General features: G+C 44.6%; 1 protein-coding gene across 4 annotated transcripts in view; it reads right to left on the reverse strand.

Moving 5' to 3' along the window:
• LOC139281294 (probable helicase with zinc finger domain) overlaps positions 1 to 18,404 on the reverse strand; it is a 369,458-nt gene that overhangs the window by 62,375 nt on the left and 288,679 nt on the right. For all 4 annotated transcript variants that reach the window (XM_070901422.1, XM_070901423.1, XM_070901420.1 and 1 more), the window contains 2 exons: positions 16,718 to 16,797; positions 2,919 to 3,357 (listed from right to left, as the gene is read on the reverse strand). In XM_070901422.1, coding sequence (XP_070757523.1) covers positions 2,919 to 3,357; positions 16,718 to 16,797 — 519 coding nt within the window. The remainder of the gene's footprint in view (positions 1 to 2,918; positions 3,358 to 16,717; positions 16,798 to 18,404) is intronic.

Below are 18,404 nucleotides of genomic sequence, written 5' to 3' on the forward strand. Positions count from 1 at the left end.
GGATGAGAGCAGAAAGGTGAGAAATGGGACAGGCACGGTCGAGGGTCCGGTCAACCACGGTCGAGAGGAATCCTCGGTTGAGGAAAAAGGGAGACATATCGGAAGCACCAGAATGAAAGGTGGCATCGGCCAAATCCTAATTCTCATTTGTTGAGTTTGATTGATCACTACAGTCACTACACAATATGCTCACAGCATCTCAACTAATACATCTTGGAAATGCCAGGTAACCCTTTCAAAATCCAGACCAAAAGTAACTGGGTGGCGATCCTACTGACGAAGGGTAAATGCTGAACATATATTCACTTTAAAATAAAGCCTTCATAATCAAGCTCTAGTTCCAGCACTTCTAAAGCACTGTGGTTAACTCTTAACTGCCCTGTGATGTGGTCTAGCAAGCCGCTCAGTTGTATTACAGCCTTCTCGGGTCAACGGGGGATGGGCAATAAATGCCTGCTTTGCCAACACCATCCACATCCCGAGAATGAATAACAAAACTGAAACCAATCAGAAGGCCAGAATAAATAAATAAATAAATGTTGCTAAATCTGAATGCAATTTTTTTGTATCAGTGTAAATCATCAAATTTACAATTCAATGTGCATTGTTAAACTTCTGATGTTTAAAGGTTTAATGATGTTCATTAACAGCTAAGTCAAAGGCCTCAGTACAGAAAGAAATGACCAAGATGTATATCGTGCCTAATCATGTGCTCGGAGCATCCCAACGTGCTTCACACCCATTCATTTCATTTTTGAAGTGCAGTAATGGTTATCGAGGTGAACACTGCAGCCATGTTGTGCACAGCAAGGTCTCACAAACATGAAATAAAATTAACGACCAATTAATTTGTTTTTGGTGGCTTTGGTTTTCTTTCTTTGGTTTTCGGAGGAATATTGGTCAGCACAGCGGGAGAACTCCCAGTGCGTCTTCAAACAGTACCATGGGATTTTTCACATCCACTTGAAGAGTCAGACTTTGGTTTAACATTTCACCTGAAAAATGACACCTCCCTTGGAGTGTCAGCCTAGATTTCGTGCTCAAATCTTGGGGGTGGTGCTTGAACCGGCAACCTAGTGACTTAAAAATTATGCAGTGCGGTCCCCCAGGGATCGGTATTAGGACCATAGCTTTTCTCGTTGTATTTAAATAACCTAGACTTGGGTAGAGGGAGCACAATTTAGAAGTTTTCAAATAATACAAAACTTGGCAACGTGGTAAATCGTCAGACTTCAGGAGGACATCGACAGACTGGTGAAATGGGCAGATCAATGGTAGATGCAATTTAATGTGGATAAGTGTGAAGTGATGCACTTTGGATGGAATGACATGGAGAGGCAGTACAAGCTTATTGGTACTAATTTGAGGAGGTGCAAGAGCAGAGGGACCTGGGGGTGCATATTCACAACTCCTTGATGGTGGCAAGGCAAGGTGATAAGGCGGTTAAGAAAGCGTATGGGATACTTGACTTTGTAAATGGAGACATTGACTACAAAAACAAGAATGTCATGCTAAACCTTTACAAATCACTGGTTAGGCCTCAGCTGGAGTATTGCGTACAATTGTGGACATCGCACTTTGGAAAGGACGTCAAGGGCTTGGAGCGGGTAGAGAGGAGGCTTACCAGGATGATACCAGGGAAGAGGGACTTCAGTTATGTAGAGTGATTGGAGAAGCTAAGATTGCTCTTCGAGTAGAGAAAGTCAAGGGGAGATGTCATGGAGGTTTTCAAAATTATGAGGGCTTTTGATAGTTTCTTCCCACTTGCTGTTTTCTCCGGAAAGTGTGGATCGATTTAAAATAATTGGCAAAAGTAGTAGAGGGGAAATGAGGAGAAAAGTTTTCACACAGCGGGTGGATAAGATCTGGAGCACACTACTTGAAAGGATGGTGGAAGCGGATTCCACAGGAAATTTCTATAGGGTAATTGGACATACTTTTGAAGAGGACCAATTTGTAGGATTATGAGGAAAAAGCTACGGTGTGGGTCTTTCAAAGAGCCTGCACAGGTACGATAGGCCAAATGGCCTCCTCCTGTTCTGTAAGATTCGATGATTATACCGTAATAACATTATTGCTCAGATGATCTTATTCCTCCTTGTTCACATACACTGCCCTACTGGACCCTGAGATTCATCAGATTAGGGCCATTAACAGGGAGAATAACAAACTGAAGCTTGAAAAACAATTGTCGCACAGCATTATAAAAACTTAGAATATGGATTTAACAAAGAATCTTACTTGGCAAAGTTGGTGTTTTCCATGAAAAATTTCAGTTGAGGATTTACTTTAATACAGAACCATCAGATTTAGCATATTGTAGGTGATATATTAGTTATTATTAGCTCAATTACAAGCACACTGATGGACAATGAATGTCATGGTACTTACTCATAACAAGCCTCATTACACTTACAGTTTATAAAACAAGATCAATCACCAAAATTTAAACCAGATAGATAAATACATGTGTTATTTTACTACGGCTTGTGCGTCTTCTTGTGCCTGGTGAAAAAAAACATATCCTTGAGATGTACCCCTCCCCAACTTTCCATCCTCGAAGGTGCTGACCTGTGTTGGGATGCCAGATTCCTTCCAGTGTTTCAAGAAAAATGGTCACTCTTCACCCGAGCATAATCCTCTCCTCACCAGATATGTGTGTATAGATACACGCACATACATATACACAAATGGAACCCCAGATGATTTTTCCTCAGCCCAGGGGCATTGAAGCCAAATCTAGTGAACCCTACTGCTGCTCTAGCAGAGGTCAGCTAACTCAGCACAGGCAAGGGATCATATCAGTGACCACCCTGGTCCGTGGAGGCTCAGTTGCACAGTGAGCAGTGTCTTCACCAATTATGTTATTTGCGGAGTCTTTGAAAGGTCTTAATGTTAACAAAGCTTCAGAAACTTACCCAAGAGCGCTTGCCCTCGAAGAACGTGGTCATGCTCGTCAAAATGAACATGTTGAGGCCCATGGTGCTTGGAGAGATTGGTTGGGCTGGTTGCTGAAGCAGGCGGCAGCTGGTGGTGAAGGGCAACCCGGGGCGACAGCTGGCCCCTGCTGCTGTTCTCGAACTGAGCTGGCAGCCCTGCCTGAGCTGGGATGTAACAGGAGTGACCCGCAATCGGTCCTGGAGAAAGTGGGGAAACTGAAGAATGTTTCTGGGGACTGCACAGGTTTTGCTGGTTAAAGGATCGACTGGAACTCTGAATGTTCTGCGAACAAAAGCCTTGTTGTGACATCAACTGTGAGTAGGCCTGATCATGAATGTGTTTGTGACCAGGACTAAACTTCATAGTGGAAGTCATGTTCATCAAGTTATCAGAAAGCCACACAGGCCCACCTTGAACCTGAAAAGAGAAATAACAGGAAATCATAGTACGCATGTATATTTCATAGAGACCGAGAGCCTGTAAAATGCTTCAAGACAAAGTACTGTGATTGATTTGGATGAGTCATTGGTGCTCTGTTCTTGGCTTATTAGTTAACCTGGTCATTCAATTCTGCACATGGAAATGAAAATGAATTGGGATTGTTCTTTCTCAGGCAAATCTGAATGTGCAGCTCTTTCTTTGAATTCTATCGAGGACTGAGGCTATTGTTTGGGGCTGAACCACAACAAATTGAAGCATTCCAGACATATTAAACATGACTGAAACAAAATCTGTTTACAGCAGATCGAACAGCACAGTATTCAGGAAATATTTGAGCTTAGCCATACTATTATGGGAGGCACAAATCAACCGCATCTCCAGAGGGCAGGATGGAGATTTTTCAATGAACCACCCGACGCTCTTCAGTGGTTCATTCATCAAAATATTGAAGGAGGTTGTCTTCCTGCATGCATTACGGGAGACAATACATGAGGTTTTACTTTTAAACTGGTGTCTGAGTTCATCAGACGGAGCTAGGAACATTGCACACTGCAAGAACAAGGTCTTGAGACTTTATTTTTTGACTCAATAGCATATGATTTTTGTTCCTGTGTATTTATAAAAAATGATTTCTGCAACTATAGCAGTTTTCCTTTGGGTAGTCAGACTGTCTTCTGCAATCTTCAGAGGGTCAAACTTTGTCGGGCCACCCTAATGCAGAAAATGCAAAAATGGCATAAAAGAGTATAAGTTAAATTTATTCATCTGGGGAGAATGGAAGGAGGATTTTCTTGGCGTGCAGAACATGAATAATAGCCAATCACACTTTCTTAAATTAAATCCACAAAGAGTCTTTTGCACTTAATCATAGGTTTTGCAACAAGTATTGAATAATTTGAGTTTTACATGTTGAAAGGTTTGCATAGGGAATTACAAGTAGGCGCGGGGACAGAGAGCATATCGTTAAATTGCAGTTATGGGTCACAATCAGCTTGCAATACAACAGAGACAACCTGCACAAACTATTCAACCTTGTTCTTCAAGTATACGCAGAAGATGGTGCTTAAGGTTTCTGGATTCATGTATGCTGTGAGCTATGTGTGATAAGAGAATCACAATAAACAGAAATCTGTCCACTGAATGTGTGGAGACTGAATCAGTTGGATAAGTATAATAGATTTATTGGGGAAGGATATTCCATGTTTTGCTGAACTTTTATTGACAGCTGTTTCATTATAACTCACATTCCAAGGATAAGGATTACAAATTCTAATTTGTGCCCCATTTCATTCTTAAATTTTGATGGCATATTATGAAATGTACATCGCTGTAATCTGCTACTAGGGCAGAAATATGTATAACCTAGCGTGTCCCTTTCTGGAAACACGAAGTAATTACCAATAAACAGCCAATTAGAGGTCAATGGCTGGGGAAGATTCTTTGTAGGTAGACAGTAGCTTGTGGGGTTAAAACTCTGGCTCCGCTCCAAGGTCAGAAGAAAATAGCATAAAATGAATCCCTTCCTCTTTTTTTTTACACAATAAGTGACAAAAATTTGCATGTGTAACAATGTGTGATGAAGAATGTCTCAAAACATATCATAGTTTGTATATATATCTATATCTACTCATATATCTACCCCAGCAGATGTCCCATGGAGTTGCTCATATCGAGTCAGACGTTTTATAGGAACAAGGGTGTTCTGCCAAGTAGCACTATCTGGGACACTGGAGGATCTAACAATACTGCGACAGGGCTTCAAGGACTCCCAGGCTCTGAAGGTACTGGAAGGAGACCTTGTGCTCAAAGCATTGTAGAGAAGGGTCTTGGAAACACTGCGGCAAGTTCCTTGGATCTCGGATCAGTGAGTGATGGGTCCTGGGATCATTGGGGATGGAGGTTTCAGAGTCTGAGAGCACTGGGGGTAGTCCTGGAATCTGGGAACACTTGGAGGGAATGATACTCAAGATCTGGCAGCATAGTGGGTGGCACCAGAGGTTTTTGAGCAATGTGAAGGGCTGCAGGAACTTGCAGTTATGGTGGGAAAATTCTTGGGAGAGAAAACCTGGTATTGTGGAAGGGGGAAAGAAAGGATCTGGGAGTTTAGATGGTTGCTCAGAACTGGCATGTTGGGTAGGGTGAATGGGGCTCCTTTCAAATGAACAGTCCTTAAATCGCCACCATTTCCCCACGGATAGGCCTCCTCCCCAACCTGTTTGGAGCCACTTTGCACCCTGACCTTTACGGTTCACATCGTCAATTCTTGGCTGAAAGCATTTCATTGTAAATTTGCTATTTCTCAGAATTAAGTAGACACAAAATTATGGGCTGGTGTTGCGCAATTTCCTGATCTCCACTATTTGCATATGCCACAAACAATAATTACCCCATTAAACGCTCAACAATTCATCACTTACGCAGTTTCTAAGTTTTTATTTCTATTATTGGTTATGTAAATAAACTTCCTCAAAAATGATTCAGAAGAGGTTTTTTCATTTAATTTTCAATGGCGACAAACAGAAATCCATTCTCTCTAAACAATCTTTTTGTATCAGAACTATGGCAAGTTGGATGATGGACAATGTTACAGAAGCAGCAATGCAGGAATGTATTATTACACTGCTAACTGCTGTTAAGCAAACACTAGTGATGTCATTAAGAGCTTAATTTCTGTTGAGGTTTCGCTTGATTTGTCCTGTTTGAAGTGGGACTGCTTCGGTGAATGAAGAGGATGCAGACATTCTGACTCTGGTATTTTTAAATGTTGGGGAGATTGTTTATACATTGCGTCAAAGGACTGGAGGGCAACACCTCTCTCCAGAAATGGAGATGGGATAAGCTAGTAAATTTCAAATTAACCAGTGAGTCTTACTTCAGTTGTTGGTCAGGGATAGAAACATAGAAAATAGGTGCAGGAATAGGCCATTCGGCCCTTCAAGCCTGCACCACCATTCAATAAGATCATGGCTGATCATTCACCTCAGTACCCCTTTCCTGCTTTCTCTCCTTGATCCCTTTAGCCGTAAGGGCCATATCTAACTCCCTCTTGAATATATCCAACGAACTGGCATCAACAACTCTCTGCGGGAGAGAATTCCACAGGTTAATAACTCTCTGACTGAAGAAGTTTCTCCTCATCTCAGTCCTAAATGGCTTATCCCTTATCCTTAGACTGTGTCCCCTGGTTCTGGACTTCCCCAACATCAGGAACATTCTTCCTGCATCTAACCTGTCCAGTCCCGTCAGAATTTTGTATGTTTCTATAAGATCCCCTCTCATCCTTCTAAACTCCAGTGAATACAGGCCAGTCTCTTCTCATACGTCAGCCCTGTCATCCTGGGAATCAGTCTGGTGAACCTTCGCACAATAGCAAGAACTTCCTTCCTCAGATTAGGAGACCAAAACTGAACACAATATTCTAGGTGAGGCCTCACCAAGGCCCTGTACAACTGCAATAAGACCTCCCTGTTCCTATACTCAAATCCCCTAGCTATGAAGGCCAACATACCATTTGCCTTCTTCACCACCCGCTGTACCTGCATGCCAACTTTCAATGACTGATGTACCATGACACCCAGGTCTTGTTGCACCTTCCCTTTTCCTAATCTGCCGCCATTCAGATAATATCCTGCCTTTGTGTTTTTGCCACCAAAGTGGATAACCTCACATCCACATTATACTGCATCTGCCATGCATTTGTCCACTCACCTAACCTGTCCAAGTCATCCTGCAGCTCCTTAGCATCCCCCTCAGAGCTCACTCCGCCACCCAGCTGTGTCATCTGCAAACTTGGAGATATTACATTCAATTCCTTCATCTAAATCATTGATGTATATTGTAAATAGCTGGGGTCCCAGCACTGAGCCCTGGCGGCATCCACTCGTCACTGCCTGCCATTCTGAAAAGGACCCGTTTATCCCGACTCTCTGCTTCCTGTCTGCCAACCAGTTCTCTATCCACGTCAGTGCATTACCCCCAATACCATGTACTTTAATTTTGCACACCAATCTCTTGATTGGATACTATGGAATTAATTGTAGAAATTATCAGAGAGGGTACGTAAATGACAAAGTAGAATAAAAACAGAAAGTGCAGGTCAGGCAGCATCTATGGAGAAAGAAACAGAGTTAACGTTTCAGGCCGATGACCTTTCATCAGAACTGGTATCACAAATTAATGGGGTCTTATGATGGGTCATCGACTTGAAATGTTAACTATATTTCTCTCTTCACAGATGTTGCTCAACTTGCTGAGTATTTAATAGGATATACAGCACATAAACAACCAGTCCATGCCAAGCTCCACTCAAACCTTTCCAGTATTTTCTGTTTTTATTTCAATCTTGCAGCATCCGCAGTATTTTGCATTATTTAAAGATAAAGTGGATGTAGTTTATATGAATTTGCAAAAAATATTTAATAGGATAGCTAGAATCATAGATGTTTACAGCACGGAAAGAGGCCATTTTGGCCCATCGTGTCCGTGCCGGCCAACAAGAGGCTAACCAGCCTAATCCCACAGGAAGCAAAGAGTAGGAGTAAACGGGTACTTTTCAGAATGGCAGGCAGTGACTAGTGGAGTGCCGCAAGGTTCTGTGCTGGGGCCCCAGCTGTTTACATTGTACATTAATGATTTAGACGAGGGGATTAAATGCAGTATCTCCAAATTTGCGGATGATACTAAGTTGGGTGGCAGTGTGAGCTGCGAGGAGGATGCTATTAGGCTGCAGAGTGACTTGGATAGGTTAGGTGAGTGGGCAAATGCATGGCAGATGAAGTATAATGTGGATAAATGTGAGGTTATCCACTTTGGTGGTAAAAACAGAGAGACAGACTATTATCTGAATGGTGACAGATTAGGAAAAGGGAAGGTGCAACGAGACCTGGGTGTCATGGTACATCAGTCATTGAAGGTTGGCATGCAGGTACAGCAGGCGGTTAAGAAAGCAAATGGCATGTTGGCCTTCATAGCGAGGGGATTTGAATACAGGGGCAGGGAGGTGTTGCTACAGTTGTACAGGGCCTTGGTGAGGCCACACCTGGAGTATTGTGTACAGTTTTGGTCTCCTAACTTGAGGAAGGACATTCTTGCTATTGAGGGAGTGCAGCGAAGGTTCACCAGACTGATTCCCGGGATGGCGGGACTGACCTATCAAGAAAGATTGGATCAATTGGGCTTGTATTCACTGGAGTTCAGAAGAATGAGAGGGGACCTCATAGAAACGTTTAAAATTCTGACGGGTTTAGACAGGTTAGATGCAGAAAGAATGTTCCCAATGTTGGGGAAGTCCAGAACCAGGGGTCACAGTCTGAGGATAAGGGGTAAGCCATTTAGGACCGAGATGAGGAGAAACTTCTTCACCCAGAGAGTGGTGAACCTGTGGAATTCTCTACCACAGAAAGTAGTTGAGGCCAATTCACTAAATATATTCAAAAGGGAGTTAGATGAAGTCCTTACTACTCGGGGGATCAAGGGTTATGGCGAGAAAGCAGGAAGGGGGTACTGAAGTTTCATGTTCAGCCATGAACTCATTGAATGGCGGTGCAGGCTAGAAGGGCTGAATGGCCTGCTCCTGCACCTATTTTCTATGTTTCTATGTTTCCAGCTCTAGGTCCGTAGCCCTGTAGGTTATGGCACTTCAGGTGCACATCCAAGTACTTTTTAAATGTGGTGAGGGTTTCTGTCTCTACCACCCTTTCAGGCAGTGAGTTCCAGATCCCCACCACCCTCTGGGTGAAGAAATTTCCCTTCATATCTCCTCTAAACCTTCCACCAATTACTTTAAATTTATGTCCCCTGGTTGTTGACCCCTCTGCTAAGGGAAATAAGTCCTTTCTATCCACTTTATCTAGGTCCCTCATAATTTTATACACCTCAATCAGGTCTCCCCTCAGCCCCCTCTATTCCAATGAAAACAAATCCAGCCCAGCTAATCTGTCCTCATAGTTTAGATTCTCCACTCCCTGCAAAATCCTTGCAATCTCCTCTGTACCCTCTCCAGTGCAATCACATCTTTCCTGTAATGCAGTGACCATAACTGCACACAGTACTCTAGCTGTACTACAGTTCAAGCATAACCCCCCCTGCTCTTCTATTCTATGCCTCGGCTAATAAAGGCTAGCATTCCATATGCCTTCTTAACTACCTTATCTACCTGGATTGCTACCTTCAGGGATCTGTGGACATGCACTCCAAGGTTCCTTTGTTCCTCCCATCATCATAAGCAGTCCCTCGAAATCGAGGAAGACTTGTTTCCACTCTAAAAGTGAGTCCTCAGATGGCTGTACAGTCCAACACGGGAATTAGTCTCTGTCACAGGTGGGACAGGCAGCCACTGGAGGAAAGAGTGGGTGGGGAGTCTGGTTTGCCACACGCTCCTTCCACTGCCTGCGCTCGATTTCTGCATGCTCTCGGCGACGAGACTCAGGTGCTCAGTGCCCTCCCGGATGCACATAGAAAATAGGTGCAGGAGTAGGCCATTCGGCCCTTCTAGCCTGCACCGCCATTCAATGAGTTCATGGCTGAACATGCAACTTCAGTACTCCATTCCTGCTTTCTTGCCATACCCCTTGATCCCCCTAGTAGTAAGGACTTCATCTAACTTCCTCCACTTAGGGCGGTCTTTGGCCAGAGACTCCCAGGTATCAGTGGGGATGTTGCATTTTATCGAGGAGGCTTTGAGGGTGTCCTTGAAACGCTTCCTCTGCCCACCTTGGGCTCGCTTGCCGTTAAGAAGTTTCGAGTAGAGCACTTGCTTTGGGAGTCTTGCGTCAGGAATGCGAACAATGTGGCCCGCCCAACGGAGTTGGTCGAGTGTGGTCAGTGCTTCAATGCTGGGACACTAACGTTGGTGCGTCTGTTCACCCAGGAGATTTGCAAGATTTTGTGGAGACATCGTTGGTGGTATTTCTCCAGTGATTTGAAGTGTCTACTATTTCTCTAAATGGTAGAATACTGAGAAGTGTAATGTGTATTCACTTTCCTTGTCAGCCCTCCCCAAATGCATTACCTCACACTTCCTCTGGATTAAATTCCATTTGCCATTGTTCTGTCCACCTAACCAGTTGATTGATATCTTCCTGCAGTCCGCAGCTTTCTTCTTCATTATCAACCTTACAGCTGATTTTAGTATCATCTGCAAACTTCTTAATCATACCCTCTATATTCAAGTCTTGATCATTGACGTATATCACAAAAAGCAAGTGACCTAGCACTGAACCCTGCGGAACCCCTCTGGAAACATCTTTCCTGTGATGTATGTAGCACTCAAATCACTGACTCGAGACAGTCTGGTGTTGTAGTAACTGCTGTGACCTTGGTCCTTTATTGTGTAACTCCAGAGTGCCTCTCAGGTGTGGTGGGCAGCCTGAAAATACTCTGTCTTGCAGGTACTTTCGTGACTCCCACCACAGTGCCCCTTGTGGTGCACCATTGTAACTATACATTTAATGTACATGGACAATACACAACATCTCACTCTCTCTCTCTCTCTCTTCCCCCCGCCCCCCCCCCAGTTCCAAAAGTAAATTGCCGGTAGCCTCGGCCTTGTCCGTCCTGGTTGATTTGTGAGTGAGAGTCCATGACCATCCACTTCCCTCTTCCCCTCCGCCACCCCCCCCATGTAGAGATTATGCTTGCGATCTGGTGCAAGCATGTGGTATTTGCAGTCCTTACATGGGTGATACAAGTACACAAACATAATCTCCAGTAGAAAGTAGGTACACATAGACAGTACATTTGTATGATACATATAGATGCGTTGAAGAGTTATATCAAACGTTTGCAGGTACACTGAACAGATATTAAATCCCAGCTCCACTGGGTGAGGTATGATGGCAGCATAGTGCCCCTTTTTGCCCGAGGTAATGGGCTACGCTGAGACAGGGTATGGCAACTAGTGCGTTGCCTCTGTTCTCAGAAAATAGTCGCCTTTGCGACTTGTCTGCAGCCGCTGAACAACTGCATAAATCACATAAAATCAGAAATCGCATTAATCCATTAGTCATGTTAGTCACCGATCCATTAACCCTTTTAACTGTGCATTGTGATATTCTCTTTTCACAAGTCATTTTAATCACAGTAATCATTTTAGCATCAAAATATTAACTCGTCATAAACCATGTCATCATACAAATCACAGTAATCATTTTGACTCACTCTTGCCCTTACAAAAGTCTCTGTGGGGACCGCCAACGGTGTATGGCCCCTTTAAGACTCCCGGGTACATTTCCCTTTTAAGACGCCATTTTGTTTTTCCCACGAGGTTTCTACTGGGCGCTGCCATTTTAGGTGCTCTGCTGGTGCCTGCCTCTCTCTGCAGAACTCTGCTGCCACGAGGCTCACCGCCATCTTGAACTCGCTGTGCTGCTGCCTGCTCTCCCTCTCTCTCTATAGAGAGCGAGAGAGAGAGAGAGCGAGAGAGCCGCCACACTCTGAACGCACCCGGGAGCCGCAACGCACCGGCCCCCGCATCCTCCGAGCACCCCACGCAGCTGACCTTTTTGTCCGGGAGCTGCCACACACACACGTCCTCCGGAGCCGACCTCCTCACTGCCGCAGCCAATCCTGTACGAGCCCCGCTCCTCGGAACACCTGCCCTCACGATGTTGCTGAGCGAGTCCCGCCCCCGGAACTGCCGATTCACCGCTCCTCCCGCTGCAAGCCCCGCGAATGGCCGCCACTGCCTGCGGGCCGACAGTGCCTGCTGGAGCAGCCCGTCGAAACCCTTCTCTCTTCTCCAGCTCGGTCGGCGCTGCTGCTGGTGGTTCCAGCGCCTCTTTCTCACTCTCAGACTTTGCAGGGGAGAGTCGATGGCCACCGCTGCTCTGCCCAACCCCACACACGCTCCGATCCCAAGGTGGAGGCCTGCTCTGTCTGTGAACATGGGGGACAGCGGTCTGTGGAGGAATGAAGTCTTCTCAGCTCCCAAGGACCTTCCCCATCCATCTCCTGCCGAGTAGCGAAGGCCCATCACCTGCAATGATGCACAAAGGTAAGCCGTGCGTCTCGCCCCCGTGAGATACCTGCACATCCGCTCTGCCAAGGACAGGTATCAGTTCCTTGGTGTAGGTGCGCAGCTTAGCCGTGACCGGGACCAGCTCGGGTCGTGCAGCTGGGTTGATCCACAGTTTATCAAAAGTTTCCTGACTCATCAGCGACTGACCCGATCCTGTGTCCACTTCCATACTCACTGGGACTCCGTTAATCTTGACTTCCATAATCACTGGGGCCGAACCGTCGGTACAAGTATACAGTCCAAACGCATTATCTTCTTCTACCTGGGGCTGGGAGGCCCGTCGAGCCAAACCGCAATGCTCCTCGCTGGATAGCAGATCATCTACCATCTCCTCAGCCACACGGTGAGTCGTGTTTCTTTTGCACATACGCTGAAGGTGGCCTTTCATGTGGCAGGTATTGCACGTATACTCCGCAAACCTGCACCGGTGAGCCCCATGGCTTCCTCTGCAGCGCCAGCATGGTGCTACTCGATTAGCCCCCCTCGGCGGACTCTGAGTTCCCGGACCCTGAGGTCCGTGCTCTCTGCCCTGGGCAGAGCCATGTTCTGCAGTTTTATCCGTGATGGCCGCTATCCTGTAAATAGTACCTGCCTGGTTCGAGCCCGTGTGGATCATCTGCTTGGTGCTGCAAGTCGAGGTCATAAATGCCCGGCTGATGCTGATGGCTTGCTGCAGACTGACTGTCGGTTCAGTAGATAACAGCTTGTGAAGGAAACCCTCATGGCCAACCCCCATAACAAAGACATCTCGCAACGCCTCGTTAAGGTGTATGCCAAAATCGCACGGCGCCACAAGTTTCCTGATGTCTGCAGCATATTTTGTGACATCCTGGCCCTCAGGTCAGCAGTGGTAGTAGAATTTGTGCCTGGCCGTGAGGATGCTCTCATTCGGTTTCAGTTGGTTACGAATGAGTTCAATCAGTTGCTCGCATGACTTGTCCTTGGCGCTCGCGGGTGCCAGCAAATCCCTGACGAGACAGTAAACCTCATCGCCACAACTGGACAGCAATATCGCCTTACGCTTCTCTATCAGTGCTTTCATGTTCCCCGTCAGGTCGTTTGCTATAAAATAGTACTCAAGCCTTTCCGTAAAGGCATCCCAGTCATTAACCTCTGTGAAATCCTTTAGCATGCCCAAAGTAGCCATGGTTGTGTGAAGCGCTCATCCGTGTCCTCGTCGCCAATTTGTGATGTATGTAATACTCAAATCACTGACTCCACACAGTCTGGTGTTGTAGTAATTGCTGAACCTTGGTCCTTTATTGTGTAACTGCAGAGTGCCCCTCAGATGTGGTGGGCAGCCTTTTATACTCTGTCTCGCAGGTACTTTCGGGTCTCCCACCACAGTGCCCCTTGTGGCGCACCATTGTAACTATACATTTAATGTACATGGACAATACATAACACTTCCAGTCGCAAAAACACCCATCAACCATTAATTACCCTTAGCTTCCTGCCTCTGAGCCAATTTTGGATCCAACACACTTCGCCCTGGATCACATGGGCTTTTACTTTTGTGACCAGTCTGCCATGTGGGACCTTGTCAAAAGCTTTGCTAAAATCCATATACATGACATCATATGCTTTGCCTTCATCGACCCTCCTGGTTACCTCCTCGAATAATTCAATCAAGTTAGTCAGACATGACCTTCCCTTAACAAATTCGTGCTGACTGTCCTTGATTAATTCGTGTCTTTCTAAGTGAAGATTTATCCTGTCCTTCAAGACTTTTTCCAATAATTTTCCCACCACTGTGGTTAGGCTGACTGGCCTGTAATTACTCGGTCTATCCCTTTCTCCCTTCTTTAACAAAGGTACCACATTAGCAATCCTCCAGTCCTCTGGCACCACACCTGAAGCCAGAGAGGATTGGAAAATGATAGTCAAAGCCTCTGCTATTTCCTCTTTTGCTTCGCTTAACAGTCTGGGATACATTTCATCCAGGCCTGGGGACTGATCCACTTTCAAAGCTGCTAACCCCCTTAAGACCTCCTCTCTCACTATATTTATTTCATCTAATATTTCACACTTCTCCTCCTCGATAGTAGTGTCTGCATCGCTCCTCTCTTGCGAAAACAGATGCAAAGTATTCATTAAGAACCACACTCACATCTTCCGCCTCCACACACAGATTACCCTCAGGGTCTCCAATAGGCCCTACCCTTTCTTTAGTTATCCTCTTGCTCTTAATATATTTATAAAACATCTTTGAGTTTTCCTTGATTTTATTTGCAAAGAATTTTTCATTCTATCTCTTTGCTTTCATAATATCCTTTTTAATTTCACTCCTGCACTCCTCTAGAGATTCTGCAGTATTTAGCCCTCGGTATCGGTCATAAGCCTCCCTTTTTTTTCTTTATCCTACCCTGCATGTCCCTTGACATCCAGGGGGCTCTAGATGTGTTAGTCCCATCCTTTTTCTTTAAGGGAATATACTTGCTCTGAACTCTCCATATCTCCTCCTTGAATGCCTCCCACTGCTGTGACACATATTTACCAGTCCACTATGGCCAAATCACCTCTCAGATTAACAAAGTTGGCTTTTCACCAATTTAGAACTTTTATTCCTGGTCTATCCTTGTCCTTTTCCATAACTACCTTAAATCTAACTGAATTATGGTCACTAGCACCTAAATGCTCTCCCACTGATACCCCTTCCACCTGCCCAGCTTAATTCTCATATGTTACAAGAGACTTATGGCAAAGGTAATGGCACAATTATATAAGGGGAATGTGTCAATATGGATAGAACAACTGGAGTGCAGAAATCCAATAATATAAAGAATGGTGTTCCACAGGGGGGTTTATTGGAGATATTCCTATTTATTATATACATTTATAAATAATTTGGGCTCGAGAATTAGGGGACAATATCACAATTTGCTGGCGATGCCAAATTAAGTGCTATGGCAAACTGTGACAAGGACTGTGAACGACTGCAGGGGTACACAGATAGGGAAGCAAGATGGCCCGATGGAGTTCAGTGTAAAGAAATACAAAGTAATGCATTTTGCAAGTAAGGGGATGATTTGCACCCTACTTACCTGGCAGAAACCAAGCACGTGGCCAGTTAAAATGCCCCTGGTTATTTACCTGTCGAAAAGCCACCGGGATCCGCCATTTCCAATGTTAATGACTGTTTCTGGACAGGCAGCTATGCTTGCCACGTCCTAATTCACAAGTGTTAATCTGGGTCTGATGATATTATGGGTCCCAGCCAGCGATTTTAACTTTGGCTTGAGTGGGGAAGTTGCCACAGTGAAGGCCAGCGTGTAAAGGGTCGGGAAGCTGAACAGTCTCGCTATGTAAGGTTTTTACTTTCTATTGTGGGGCCAGGAGCAGACCACCCTCCCTGAACCTTTCCCACACTTATCCAAGTGGTGGTGGGCAGCCAACAGCCACCTGACTGTCTGGAGGCCATTCTGGTTAAAGTCACCACGGCCTCACACTGCTGAAACCTGCTGGCTGTTAAAATCTCTCCCAAGAGTAGGAAAATCTTAAATAGTAAGATTTTAAATGGAGTGCAGAAGCAGAGGGGCCGGGGTGTGCTGATACCATCACTAAAGGTGGAAGCACCAGCAGATAAGGCAGTAGGAAGCAAACAGAATCCCTGATTGTGTATCGAGATGGTAAGACGAGGCCACAAATCAAAGGGGATGTTACACAAAGATGGTGGTTAGTATGTTGAATTCTCTGCCGCAAATTGCTGAAGCAGTGTCCATAAGTACTTTTTAAAAAGGGAATTAGTTAGCTTCCTGAAAAAGAGGAATATAAAAGAATACGAAGAGCAATGACAGTGGGATTAGATGTGGTGGCTCATGCAGAAAAACACTGGAGAAGGTAATGGATCTTGCCACAACCACACACAACAGAGAGAGAGAGAGAGAGAGAGAGAGAGAGAGAGACAGAGACAGAGACTGCTTTCAAAAGGTTGTGACAAGGTACATTTCTTTAAAATAAAGTTGAGTGCTCTCCTGAATGTTGGTGGCCTTCCCATAATTTCATTAACAGAATTCTGATCCGGCAGTAGATATGCATGATTCACAGATTCCAGAGTTGAATGACCACAGCAGCACATACATTGAAGCAGATGTGGCATTTCACATCACAGCTGCTATTTCTTGATTCTCCAATCATCATCCATTCAGGTTAACCAGTTGGGATTCAAAGTAAGCTGGGCACGTCTATATTCAGCTGACCCTAAAATTACACATCTCGGTGTAATTGCATCTCAAATCCATTGCTAGGAGACAGATCAAGGTCATTTTTCCCTTTGTTAATTTAAATTGTAATTTACAAGTTAAAAAGAGAGATGGGTACCTTTTCTCTCATATCATTACTCTTTCTGCCTGGAGTCCAAAATGATCCCACGTCTGATCTTGGTGTCATCCTTTCTCTACCTGAAAATGAATGATAATGATTATTTGAGATGCACCATAGATACCTCTGTGTATCGCAAAGTGAGGCAGTATTATAAGCAATAAACCACATTGGAACTGAAGTGCACAAAGTTGCCCTGCATAGATATAAACTTCAATAATTTCATTTTATGATTGCAGGTGTGCAACGTGCCAGAGGATGCAAAAAAGCTCTGAACTTGCACAATTGCTTTGCATCCGGAGGTATTCCAGTTTTGCCCTCGACTGAAACTAACCATGGTACAGAAGTATGAATGGAGAAAATTACGTCTGCCTTACTCGAGTCAGTTATGCTCATAATACATGGTGAGACTGAGTACTGTGTGTAATGAGCAAGTGTGACCTTAGCTCCTTTATTAAGGTTCCAGAATCCAGTTACCTCGTGGGTGGCCTGCTTATATACTGTGCTCCCAATGGACGCTGGGATCCCTTGGGACTCCAACAGGTGTGCCCTCTAGTGGTCAGGTGTAATGCAGGTTACAAAGGGTTAAATACATAACAGAGTCCAATGCTCATACGTTACTCCTATCCTGTGCTTGAACGGTGCATTTTGCACGGAGGCAGCATGGAGAATGACTATAACCCTATTATAAGTTTGATAGGATGCTTGCTTCTGATTTTTATTTCTCTTTTGATACCATTATGCACAGTTTTGAGATTGCAGAAAGTGCTGGAAATACTCAGCAGGTCGTGCAATATCTGTGGAGAGAGAAACAAAGTTAACGTCTCTCTGAAGAAAGGGCGTTGACCTGAAACGTTAACTCTGTTTCTCTCTCTACAGATGCTGTCTGACCTGCTGAATATTTCCAGCATTTTCTGTTTTTATTTCAGATTTCCAGCAACCGAAGTATTTTGTTTTTGTATTTGAGATTGCAGAGTTATTTTTCAATGCAAGAGCATTATTAGATAGGTTCTATGCCAAGGACTCATGGTAAGTGCTACAAGTTTCAGAGCTACCAGTCTAACATTTAGACCAACACAAGACTCAGAGAGAAAGAATCAAGAACAGATAACAGAAAAAGGCAAATTAGGGCTGCAGTCTGACTGGAATTAAAATCAGAACTGGAGAAGATGGAATGGAGATAAAGGTGACAGTCTGCTGTGATCGCCTGCTATCGATTTTTTGAAGTTGAGTTTTTTTGTTGTTTGTCTCTGATGCAATAAAAGATGCTCTATAAATGAAAATATTTTATCCCTATTGTCCATCTTGGGGAAAAAGTATGCTCTGCATTAATGATCAGTAGCCAATTCCTACACCTAATCTATATTAACAGATAGTATTGCAGAGAAAAATTTGTTCCACTTTATTAGAATGAAGAATCATCCTTTGGTCTGGCATCTTTGTGGAGGGGGAACACGAGCTTTGCAGCACTGGAGGATGGATTATGGGATTTGGTTCACGGGAAGATTCCTGGTATCCATCAGTGTGAGGGGAGGGTGGCGAGCATGGTCTGGCAGCACGTCGCCCAGAATTAGTTTGTAACTTTCTAAGCGATTTCTGCAAATATTAATTTTGGTGTTTTGGTTTCTGGAAGTCTATCTTCTTTGTTTATGTTAAAAACCAACGCGTATAAGGTGGCCAAGGGTAG

This window comes from Pristiophorus japonicus, chromosome 15 (assembly GCF_044704955.1).
Source record: "Pristiophorus japonicus isolate sPriJap1 chromosome 15, sPriJap1.hap1, whole genome shotgun sequence".
NCBI classification, from domain to species: Eukaryota; Metazoa; Chordata; class Chondrichthyes; family Pristiophoridae; genus Pristiophorus; species Pristiophorus japonicus.